The 12,079-nt window shown below is 40.0% G+C and overlaps 1 protein-coding gene across 1 annotated transcript in view; it reads right to left on the reverse strand.

Annotated features, from left to right (window-relative positions):
• The window catches only part of slc22a23 (solute carrier family 22 member 23), a 34,789-nt gene that overhangs the window by 17,976 nt on the left and 4,734 nt on the right, over nt 1-12,079 (reverse strand). The window contains exons 2-3 of the mRNA XM_040143884.1: nt 9,912-10,015; nt 9,671-9,825 (exon numbers count right to left, since the gene is read on the reverse strand). Of these exons, the coding sequence (XP_039999818.1) occupies nt 9,671-9,825; nt 9,912-10,015 (259 nt within the window). The remainder of the gene's footprint in view (nt 1-9,670; nt 9,826-9,911; nt 10,016-12,079) is intronic.

Consider the following 12,079-nt stretch of genomic DNA (forward strand, 5'->3'; position numbering starts at 1 on the left):
CCTTTCAGACCATTCTTAAGAGTCAGAATAAATAAAAAGTTGCCTTAGCAGGGTCCGTCTGATGGCAGAACAATACCTCTGCAGTGGTGTGAGGCGGACATGGCTGTTGGGAAATGAAAATGAAGATCTTCTCTTTTCTCAGTCCAGATCTGGTGCACATTACTTATATCAGGCCAGACTAGGGATGGAATTTGATAAGATTTTATTGATACCAATCCCATCATTGATTCTGCCTATCGGTCAGATTCTTTATATATTCCCTTAACGATTCTTAGTGAAATTTTCTGTGTGGAAAAAAATTAGGCCTACACATGTTTTCAGCGTCAACACAACTGTTTTATTATCTCTGAAGTACCTGTAGCAACAGTCTATCTGTCATCATCTAAAATGGATGAAATGAGAAATTATTTGTACAGAATTCATTTTTCTTTAGGTTTTCCTAGTCAAAGAAAAAATGTGCCAAGCCTGCCTGGATGGCGCTTATATTACTACAACACAGGATATTTACCCTCGGTAACAGAGGTGCTGCTCGGTTGGGAGGCGGTGGCACTCATGCGTGTGAAATACATGGCATTCCTGAAATTTAAGCCCATTTTGCGTACAAAGATGTTTTGGCATATTGCTGGTGTTTCCGCCTAGCACTGCAGTGCTAGTTATTTTTCAGGTTATTTTCTTTCTCACAGGTTGAGAATATACTTGTGGTGGTGGGTGGTGCGGCGTGTGACTGCTGTTTTCATTGAGGTACTCATGCAGTTTAGAGGGGGAGAGCGTAACCCAGGTTATTTTCTGCTGCTACAATTCACAGATGTCCCCTAAACTCCTAACATGCAGGCTATCCGTAGACCCTAGCTAGGCGGCTGCGAACAGAGAAGCCTGTAGTTCCCACTCAGCTACTGCAGCGAACGCAACTCAGACAGGCCAAAAAATTGTTAGTTTGAAAAGAGTGAAAAAGAGAGTTATTTTGAAACCGAGTAATTTTATCTTCCCGGGCAAGTAAAGTCTATGTATGGGAATTGCTGCAATGTTGTCATCTTTCTTTGTGAAATGAAGCCACACTTTGGACCATTTCTTCCTCTCTTTCATGACTCCTTCTTGTTACAAGTTTCATGCAGCGTAGATGAAATACAAGAAATACAAGCTGGTGTCTTTAAAAAGGACCTGATAAGCTCAGAGGCATATGATTCCGATGGTTCGGACAATTTGGAACTGGTTCTCAATTCCCATCCCTTGGCCAGGCTGAGGGATATCCATCAGTGGCATAGGCGCAAACAGAGAGTAAGACAGGTAAGGAGAAAAGCAAACAAAGAATGCTTCCTGTCAGACTGTAGCAACAAACAGGAATCTGACATTGACACAAAGGAAGCCACTTACACAAATAAATACTTACAGAGCTTCCATCCTTCTGTGCTGCCCCTTGCACCTCATCTGTGTGCTGAGAGATTAGCGCTTGTTATAACAGGAGAGCACTACAGACAGAAACACCTGATTACCGGCAACACATGGAACAGTGAAGAGGACGAGACTGGCCTGAGGCCTGTGTTACGAAGCAGGATTTGTGGTTAGCAAGGTAACTTCAGGTGGTTCGCTGCTTATTGGAGAACATCGCCATGGTAACTCCAGAGCAGGTTAGGTGTGTGAGATAACAGATCAACACATATAAAAGCATCACCTAGTGTCTAATCAGTTCTCTTGGAAAATGGCATTACCATTTCTAGAAGATCCCTTGGACCTCGGTACGCGGCTCATGAGAGGATCTCTTCGAAGGACAAGTTTGGGAGGGCCCCCTCCTGTCTTCATCATTTCATTTTCTTTCCCTTTTGGGTGTAAAGCCATTTGGTTGTGCTTTTGTATACTGATATCATTCTACAACAGAGACTGATTGAAGCACTAAAGCCTTGTACTTGTACTTAATATAAGATATGAAAGTAGTTTGGCTTTGAATTATGTTTTTATATTTATATATTATTTGCTCGCAAGTCTGTTCGACACTGAAAATCTGGCTTGATTTACTGAGTTGGTAACCAACGTCGTGCGACTACTTAGCGTGATTGCAGTTGTTAGGCTTAGTGAAGCCGGATAACGAAGACACCCTGGGTATGTTGCACTTGCTTCATAGTACAGGCCAGGTTAGGCTGACAAAACACAGCATAGCACGGCAGCAGTTAGTGATCACTGATCATCCTGACCGAATGGAGGAGTGGTACTCCACTCTCCAAAAGGAGGGGAGCATGCGCACAGACAGCTGGGGAACACACATGACCATATACATAAAATATCTCGGAGGACAGATCAGATGCGAGGATATGCGTTGACACATGAGCAAAAATAAATAAATAAATAAATGTTTTCAATGTTTTCACTTACACACACACACTTGAACATTAAGTAAGCGAACAGCGAACAAAAAAAGAAATACCGAGAATTGCTGTAGTTTAAGCCGGCACATCCAATCATATATGACCACAACCTTTTTGTATGGTCGATACACACACACAGGCTGCTGTACTCATTCTATGTGTGTACAGCCAAGCACTTATTTCTTGCCACTACGCTTGTGCAAGCTTTTAGGAGTTTGACTTTGTCCACATCCTTAGCCTCCTCCTGTATTCGCATTTAGATTTATATGAGCTTTAAATGTTTCTTTTATATGTTTGTAATGTTGAATAAAGGTTGTGTATCAGGTAGAATGTAGCAGAGGGGTTGTAAGCTAATGGTCAGTCTATGTCAAGGTTGCACGGATTTGTTCCAAAGCATCACACGAGTAGAGTGAAACCACCAAAATAAAATGCATATTATTGTTGTAATAGACTGTTAAAACCTTGAAGTGTCCTTACTGATCTAAGGTAATAACCAACTCACTAACACTATGGGAAGTCAAATTATAACTTTCACACATGTCAAATAAAATCTTTAACGCAAACTGTTATGAAAAGTGCAGTAGAGCACTATAGTGCCATTTATATCACACGTGGTTCTCTTCCCCGTGTTTCTAGCAAAATGTAGTCTTGTATTTGCATTTATGTACCTGATCACGTACAAAAAGCCCGACAGCAAACACTACCCACACAATCAATACAGTACGGTTGTCTGGGTGTTGTCTGGGTGTGTCAGGAGCAAAATTACCGTAGTGACACAAATACACAACAATGTGTCTCTCTTTTCCCCCAAGAAACTACGCTGATCTAAAATTTATGAAGTAGACATAAATGTAATAGATTTAGCATTCACTCTTTGTTCTCTTTCTCTATCTTCTTTGTCTATCCCCATCTTGTCTTGCATCTTCTCTCCTAGACATAAAAAATTTCAATAAGCAGCGACTGGAATTATTAACTTAAAAAATTCAAAGCTGCTTATATAAATAATGCATGCATTGTGCATTTTAGTCAGGACTCAATACAAAACCACAGTACTAAATCAACCTGGAAAACAAGGTTATGTTGTCAGGATGTGGTTTCATTATTGGCATTCTGTGGTGCATGGTAACAGGTGAGGTTTTCCCAATGAATTTTAAATTGGCACTGATACTATATATTTTTTAACTATTAAATTAACCAGGTGGCTATTCAGCACCAGCCACTGTCATCTGACAAAGTGTGTGTGCTTTTGTGCGACCTGTTGCAGTCATTGCATTTATTTACAGTATGTTGCCATGACTCGGCATCTGGCATTAGCACAAAAAAAATGAATGTCCCTTCCATCTTGGTGTCTGAAAGCTTTGTCAGAAAATCTTACCTAAACTATGGAAATGTTATTGATATGTTTTAACTTCACATGTACTGATAAATCTGAACATGATTTTTTGAAATTTCGTATTGCTGTAAATTTGTTTTATGACTAGACCATGTCATGTCAAACCATAGAAATATGAACACACTATCTGTTATAAAGGTGTATAGTAAGGGGACCACAATTTAAGCTGGTTATTTTCCCAAAGCATTAGCATGAGCTTGTGCCACAACATCCACCAGTAAAAATAACTTTTGCCTTCTAGATCATCACACACAGAGCATTCATGAGTGTGAGTCAGAGGTTACTGACAGAAAAGTCATGAAGCTCTTTATGATGCATGACCCCGACAGAATCATGCGGACTGTCTGTTGTCTTTCTGTATCTCTCTGTCTGCTTCTCTCTCTCTCTCTCTCTCTGTATGTCTACTGTATCTCTCTCTACAAGGCTTCTCTCAAACACACCTGTGGTATATGTAAGCATGCACAAATACACATGCACACACTTAAGATGGGAATTATTTTTATAGAGAGAAACCTCATTTTAACTTACAATTCTTTCAGAAACGTATATAATATGTGTACCTTTGTCAGTGTAATAATCCCGCTAAACTGATATTTGGTGTAAATAAATACTTCAGTAAAACAGTAATTTATCTGTCTTGGAAAAACAACAGATTTTAGCCCCAAAGTGCTGATGTGAGTGCCTGATATAACCTGTGTAAACAAAGAGCCAGCTCTGGCCCACTGCCCTAGTACACAATCACCTTGTCTCAAGCTGATCACAAAATTCTCACACAAACACCCAGCGCAGCCAGCTAGCATGACTCAGCTGGCTGATGTGCAGTTTGTGTTTGTATGTGAGGGGGTAGGAGGTGAGGTTCGGGGGGGGTGTTTACCATAAAAAAAATTGCATTAGTGAGCAGCACTGTGATGCTGAGCTATAGGCACTATGAGCCTCTCCTGGCCTGCCGGGTGCTGTGATGCTACAAAGGCTAGCTCACACTGATGGAGCACAGAGGTATAAATAGCAGCACTGCATCAGATGGCTTTCTATAGCTATCAGCTTTGCTATTCTGCTGGTATACTTTGGCGCCAACATACTATAGATCAGTTTAGCGGAGAGATGCATTAGCTTGGTTTATACATGAAAGGGCTGTTAATATACAGAAACACTCCACTTTCACTTGAGGTTGTGTTTCAATTGTATCACACTGCCTCTTAGTCTAACACTTTTCAGAGGTAAAAAAAAAAAAAAAAATGCTTTTTCTATGCCTCGTGCACTTTCCACATTCCTCTCTGTCTTTACGTTCCCCTTTTTTTTCCTCCTCACAGCAGTTGCTGGTCCCCATTCTCTCCCTTTGTCTGAAACCAACCCGCCACCCAATTCTCTTTTCTGTCTCTTGGTGTGGCAGTTAGCGTCAGGACCTGTATAGGTGTCACATCATATCAGCCATGTTGGTCCCTGCACTGGACTTGAGGCCGAGACGCCATCCTGGCGGAACGGGTAGTAGCTGTGCACAAATTGCTCCACACTCTTAAAAAGGAGCACACCCATATCCTCAAAACTGAATGGATTTCCTGATTGATGCCTCCATGGAGCAATGAGGTTATACTCAGGGGGGCAGGAAGGTGCTGTCTTCTGATCACTGCAATACCGTATTCACAAGGATGTATAAAACTGTCTGTCAAACCAAATATAAAGATGCAATTATTAAACTGCTATTTTCTAGATTAAAATGATGGTATACAATGGTGCTCAGTCTTCAAGATGCATGAAATAAGACCTAATTGCTCATGGATTGATGAGAAAGTGGGATTAGTTTCCAGTGCAAACACAGGCAAAGCTGGGATTTGGCTCTGACTTTCTTTGAAAGACGATCATGGGGTTTATATTACACGCAGAAATGTCACATGAACACAGTGTCAAGACTACAATGAATATTAGCTTTACTAAACTCTTGTGCATGTTGCCAACTCTCCTGCGGATGCATTGAATACCCCAAACAGAATGCCTTGAAATAAAGCATTGATTCTCTCCAGTAATGTGTTATTGAATGACTATGTTCCTACTCTTGGACCAGCTCAAGTGGAGTTTTGTCAATACGGAGTGGGTAAATATCATGAGACAGGGGCCACGCGTGATCAGAAATAAGGGCGGCAGTATAGCAACACAAAACTTATATAAATATGCAAAGCTCAAACAAACATGTATCCAGCTAAGCCCTGCTGAAGTTGAGTTTACTATATAGAGCTAACGGTCATAAGGACACTGTTTAGTAAAACCAATGAAGCGGCTTATGCGGGGATATGAATTTGATAATTATTTTGTAAGTAACTAAAAATGGGAAACCCTGCAACAACAAAAAGGAGGAAATATAACTGACTGATTGGATGAAAGGTCTGTGCCCGAGTGCTTGTTTTATGCTTATTAATTGAGGAAGTTGTAGCCTGAATTATAATTACAGTCTGAACCAAAGAAGCCCAAGATCCTATGTTTGCTGTTGATGCAAATTGATCAACATGGGTTATCTAACTAGATTCCACAATCCCGGTTTAACACAGACCTGACAACCTCTAGAGTCATTTTTCTATAAAAAGTACAGAATCTTTAAACGTAGTATTTTAGATATCCTTGGCTACCTGTAGCCATCTAAGCTAATGCTCAACCACACAGATACTTGACTAGGAGTATAGAGGGTAAGGTGTTTACTAAGGTGCATCGACTTTTCATAGGGCATCTCAATAAAGAAAAGAACACCTATAACAACAGATTGTTCGTGACCACTTCATTTACTCTGCAATCATTGTATTGTAGTTTTGTAGATTGCAGAATGTTGGTAGAAAAGCAAATGCAAAGAATGTAAAAATAGGGGAGAGAATGGTAGAGCAGGAGAGGGAGGCAGGGAGACTTAAAAATCAGAGACTGAGAAACGAAGAGGAATAACAAAAGAAGTTAAAACCTCCAGAAAGAATAATGAGAAGGAAGTAAGGAAGAGGCGATATAAGGTAAAAAAAAATAAAACATAATTCTTTACCCTGACTCACAATAACTGGAATCTCTAGACATATATGTAGTTTATCTGGAATGCAGTCCTGCTACAGTATAGCTGTGCTGCTGCTGTTGAAACAATCAGATAAATTCAAATACAAAACATGTATTTTTATCCATTTGTATTGTCAGATACTGCTCAGCTGCTTTGACATTCAACCGTTAAAGAGGCATTTAATCTATGTTTTCATATGCTTATTTAATTTTAACTTTAACACACATTAAACAGACATTTATTTGTATACTGTATGATAGGTTTACGAGCTCAATATTATTCTACATTTCAAAAGATAAAAGCTAAAATAAGAAATTCTTTCGGAGTCCCTCCACCTCCTATTGGATTCCAACCACCAGATTGAGAACCACTGATTTATTGAACCATAAACTGTAGGCTAATGTGAAAACAATCAATACTGATGTCAAGTTCATTTAAATTTAATAAAACATTGCACTATACAGTTTAACTCCATGCCTTTGTCTCTTTCCGCCCCACCCTTTTTTCTTTTCCTGGGACTAAACGGTCCTTCTGTTTTGGGAGTGGGGCAAAGCGTTTCAAGGTATACAGTGTGGGGTAAATTGAAATGACAAGGACACTGAGGGCCCCTTCCTTCATTCTTCCTCCCTCACGTCTCCCCTTCCCTCCACTTTTGCAACCCCCCTCTACACTGTTCAATTACTGTGGCCAAAGAGGCTTTTAAGGATCCATCGGTGAGACCAGAATGTGCTACTGCAAGGCCAATTATCAGGATGCTATCAAAAAGTCCCTTCCATCCCATCCTTTGTAACCGGCGTAACATTCCCACAGATTTAAACCTTTACTGTGCAGAGAGAAGGTCACATTAACAGAGAGGATTCATCTCAACCAACATTAGATTCTCTGCAGACTCTTCCTACAGTGATGGTTGAGAGTATAGTGAAGACAAGTTACCACACCGGCCCCAACCCCTTCTGTCGTCATCAGAGTATTGATTAGCAGCAACAAGGATTAAAACCTCAGGGAAAGACACATGTAGGTGCATCAAATGAAAATTAAAGAGTTCACTTCAAGGATAAGGAGGCTGGCAGTTTCTCAGTAATGAGAATTTATCCTGACAATGGCATTCAGTTTAATAAATGTTAGGCGGTCACTGTAACACAATTACTCATCCTTTAGCTGAATGCTACCCTCAGCTAGAGACAGGAATTAAAGGGAAATAGCTTTTTGATTAGGTGTGTCAGGTTGTTAGTGAGAACAGTAACAGTGGGAGGATATTAAGGATTAAGAGAGGGCGGTATAGAGAAAATTGTAATAATTATCACAGTATTGTTTTCAAAACATATTTGTAATTTCAAGTACATAAGAGATAATGCTGTGATAGATATTTGTATTATACGGATAATATGGAGATGATAAATCGAAGTATTTACTCAGCCCTAACAAGGAAAACCACTCCTTACAGCTTTTTAACTTGCAGTGCAAGAAAAGCTGCTCTTACAGTCCCAGTTGAAATTATTGGCACTCCTGAATAATAAGCACAGAATTTAGAATATCTTCATAAATAAATGCAAATTCACCAATTTTGTGTAATTAAAATATCTTTTTGAAAATGTCCAAGGTTACTGAACAAAAGAAGATTTAAAAAAAACAAAACTTGCATTATAGTGAAATAATACAAACACAAAATGTAACCCAGACATAATGATTAGCACCCGTCATTAATATTTGGTTGCAGAACCTTTGGCAACAATGGCAGCCTCGAAACGTTTCTTGTAGCCATCTAGAAGCTTCTCTCACCCGTCTGCTGGTAGTTTCTGCCACTCTTCCATTGCTATGAGTTCAAGCTCTTTTAAGTTTGCAGGAGTCCTTTTTGCAATGGCAGATTTCAGCTCTCTCCAAAGGTTTACAATCCAGGTCAGCTTGAAGGTCTTTAGATGTCTTGCAGGTTGTTTTTTTCCACAATCTGCATCAACCTTCGCAGACTTCTTAGCACCGCGTCCTGGAAGCGTCTTAACAGTTTTATGACTGTGAAACGTCTTGATAACATCACAAACTGTTGAAACAGGGATTTTAAGATCTTTGGCGATTGCCTTGTAGCCTTTGGAATTGTTATGTTTTTGATAACAGCATTTATGATGCTCTCAGACAGCTCTCTTGTCTTTGCCGCTGTGAAAAAGAAACTGGAAACAATCAGCAGCTTTTTATGCAGTAAAACCATAATTTATTGGTAAATTCAGGTCATGTGAGCACTGAAAATTAAGCACAGGTGAGTCTGATTTGTTTTTTTATTTTGTTTGAAGAACTAATTTAAATTCATCAAAAAGGGTGCCAATAATTGTGTCAAGCATACATTTTATGTCTGTAGTTTTTATTTCTCTGTATGAAAATATTTATTTGTTTTATTGTTATTTTATACAAAATTGACTCATTTGCATTTATTTCTGAAGATACTCTGTATGTCTGTATTTAATATTCATTGGTGCCAATAATTTCCACCAGGACTGTATACAAGACACTTATATGCGGTTCTTGTTAGAAAGAGTAAGATAGAAACATTAAAAACTCAGCTGGGGACAGAGCTTTCAACCAACTCCCCCAGTTAGCCAGCTAATTTGTTAGCTACCTACAGGTAAAATCTGCCAACAAAAGTTGTCATTTCAGCCGACCAAATTGACGGTCGTCAGCTAGAAATGAGAGGCCAGCTTTCATTTATTTCTGTGTGATACCTGAGATCCATGACTCAGAAATGTCCAAAACTGGTGTTCTGGTCTGCTAACAATATCATCATAAACTGCATAGCCTATGTGCTGTGCTACAATGGAGAGCCTTATAGTCATAGCAACAACAGCAAAGGCAGCCAAGGCTTACCAAAGGGTCAGTTAGCACAGGGCTTTTAGTTGAAAGTTAAAGACTTACTGAGGACGTAGAGAGAAAGGGTGATTCCTGCCAGGCAGAAGCCCTCAAAGAAGCGCAGGGTGCTGAACATGGGGACGTTGACAGAGAAGGCCACAGTCAGACCAAACACCAGCATGAAGAGCACCGATATGATCAGCACTGGGTGGCGGCCAAACCTACGGAATAAGGTAAAAATAAAAATAACTATGGATACTTTTAATGTAGAATATACCTTTTAATTCTGCTTAATTGAAAATCTTACCAGTCAGCAAGGATTCCAAAGACCAAGTATCCAAAGATAGATCCCACCAGTAGAGAGAACTTTGCAATATGGACTTTCCATGCTGATCCACACACCAGACTCCACTGTAGAGACAAGTAAACACAGGCATTAGTTCCAAGATATTTACACTCTCCGCTTGGTCTGTCTGCATTATAAGGCCTTATGGCCACCCAAAACACATAACACTGAAATTCTGAGAAAGGTGCATTCTGTAACAGAAGGGCTTCATGGTGCTTGGTTGAATATAATGATATTCTTCCAACAATTACATTTCCTTTGTTAATTGTTCTATTTTACACAGAATATATTGCAAGCAGTTTTTTGGTTTTTTTTGTAACGTTTCTTAACTATAAGTCTTAAGGCTCAGTGGTCCCCAAAAACAGTACATCACTAAATAGACTTCATATTTTCTCTGATGGAGTAACTTCTCAATCGGTTATTGGCTCATTAAGCATTGTAGCATGGTATAGGGATTATGCACATAAGTATAAAAAAGCCGTATATTTTATCAAAATGATACATCGGGGTTTCCTCCACTAGTAAATGTACGCATGTGTAAACAAAGCCCACATCATATCTTTGACTTGTGATGCCAATGATAAGGTTGGAGAAGCTTATTTGTTCTGTGCTAATCAACATTAGGGATTAAATGATATAATTTTCTCTTTTCATCATTTGTTTTTGCCTCCTCTACTGTGTGCTGAGCTGGTATATTACAGGCTACTCTGCCTCTCCTCATTTTCCTTACAGACTGAAACTCTCCGAACCAGCAGCAAAGGAATTCCCAGAGTGCAAACAATGCAGTGTCTGACTGCTTTTGCAGGATTTGAGCACGCTCTTAGTCCCCCCCCTTACTAAATGATCCTGGTAGAGTAGTTGATCCTGAGAGGAATAGAAAATGAATTTCAAAGAGGAAGTGGATATTAGGGCTGTTTTTGGCAACATATGCCTCCCAGCTGTCTGTGCTGACAGAAGCGGCAGGAAGGAGCAGCCATGGGCGTGGTGAGCATACCAGGTGCGCAGAGTATGTGAAGGTGAAAACACTGACCTCAGTTCTGTTTCATCTATACACTACACCTTCTCAATATAAATGATATTGGAAAATACATTGCCATGTCATGATAAAATTACATTTATTTCAAGTGGCAGCTCTACCTCACCTCTAAATACAAAGAGCAGTTTGTTCCTACATTTTTCTCTAAGGGGCTCTAACCACCCATAACCTATACCATAGTGACTTGTCCAGAATGGAAGGCTCCAAGATTACCCAGAGCCACCCAGCCATCACATGATCCGGGAATGCCACACACTCATGGTTTCAGTATCGATGTCAGCAGAGAAAATGACAGAGGGAGGCAAACAAGTTCCTGTTGCGCAATCACAACAAACCAGCATACACATTGAAATCAAACTCTGAGTCCACGATTACACAGGTTCCAGCACGGCACAGCTGGATGACAGTTTGGTGACTGTGCAGAACAGATATCTGCAGGTGACCACAAACTTATGACCAACATTGTTAAATACTAACATATCAGCATTCCCAAGTCACATGACACGGAAAAAACCTGCTGAAATGTATAGCCAAATGGGCAGAGCGTGGCAGGTTGTGATTGCAAAAGTATCATTAATGTGCTTTATTTAACAGCATCTGCCAATTTGCATGTATTGTTAAATGGGTTTCTCTCCAGGCCAACACTCTGACTAAGCTCATGTGCCATCATTAATGGGCAGCCACTCTCCTATTTGCACAAGTGAGAAAAATATAGACAGATTTTCAGCTATAGCAGAACAAAGAAATCCCAGCAAACTGTAATTCAGCCTAAGCACGAGTGAAATCCATGCAGCTTGTCTCCGATGCCCCTATTGTTTCTGTCAGTTGCTCTCTTGCTATTGTCTTGCTCATTTGGGAGTAATGAACAGAAGTCAGTGTGTAGCGTTGGGTTAGGCGCAAATTAATCTATTAGCTGACAGAGAGTGCACAACAATGAAGGGCCAAGAGCAAATCAGTTGAAATCCCCAGGGTGTCTGTCGAGCTCTCTCAAATGACCGGCCACCAATGATCAGTCTACACCAGCGAGTCTCATTAGCTCAGATGAAGACCCTCTCATCCACAGCTGCACATTTCTGCACTCGTTGAACTACAG

This window comes from Xiphias gladius, chromosome 14 (genome assembly GCF_016859285.1).
Source record: "Xiphias gladius isolate SHS-SW01 ecotype Sanya breed wild chromosome 14, ASM1685928v1, whole genome shotgun sequence".
In the NCBI taxonomy this organism is placed as follows: domain Eukaryota; kingdom Metazoa; phylum Chordata; class Actinopteri; order Istiophoriformes; family Xiphiidae; genus Xiphias; species Xiphias gladius.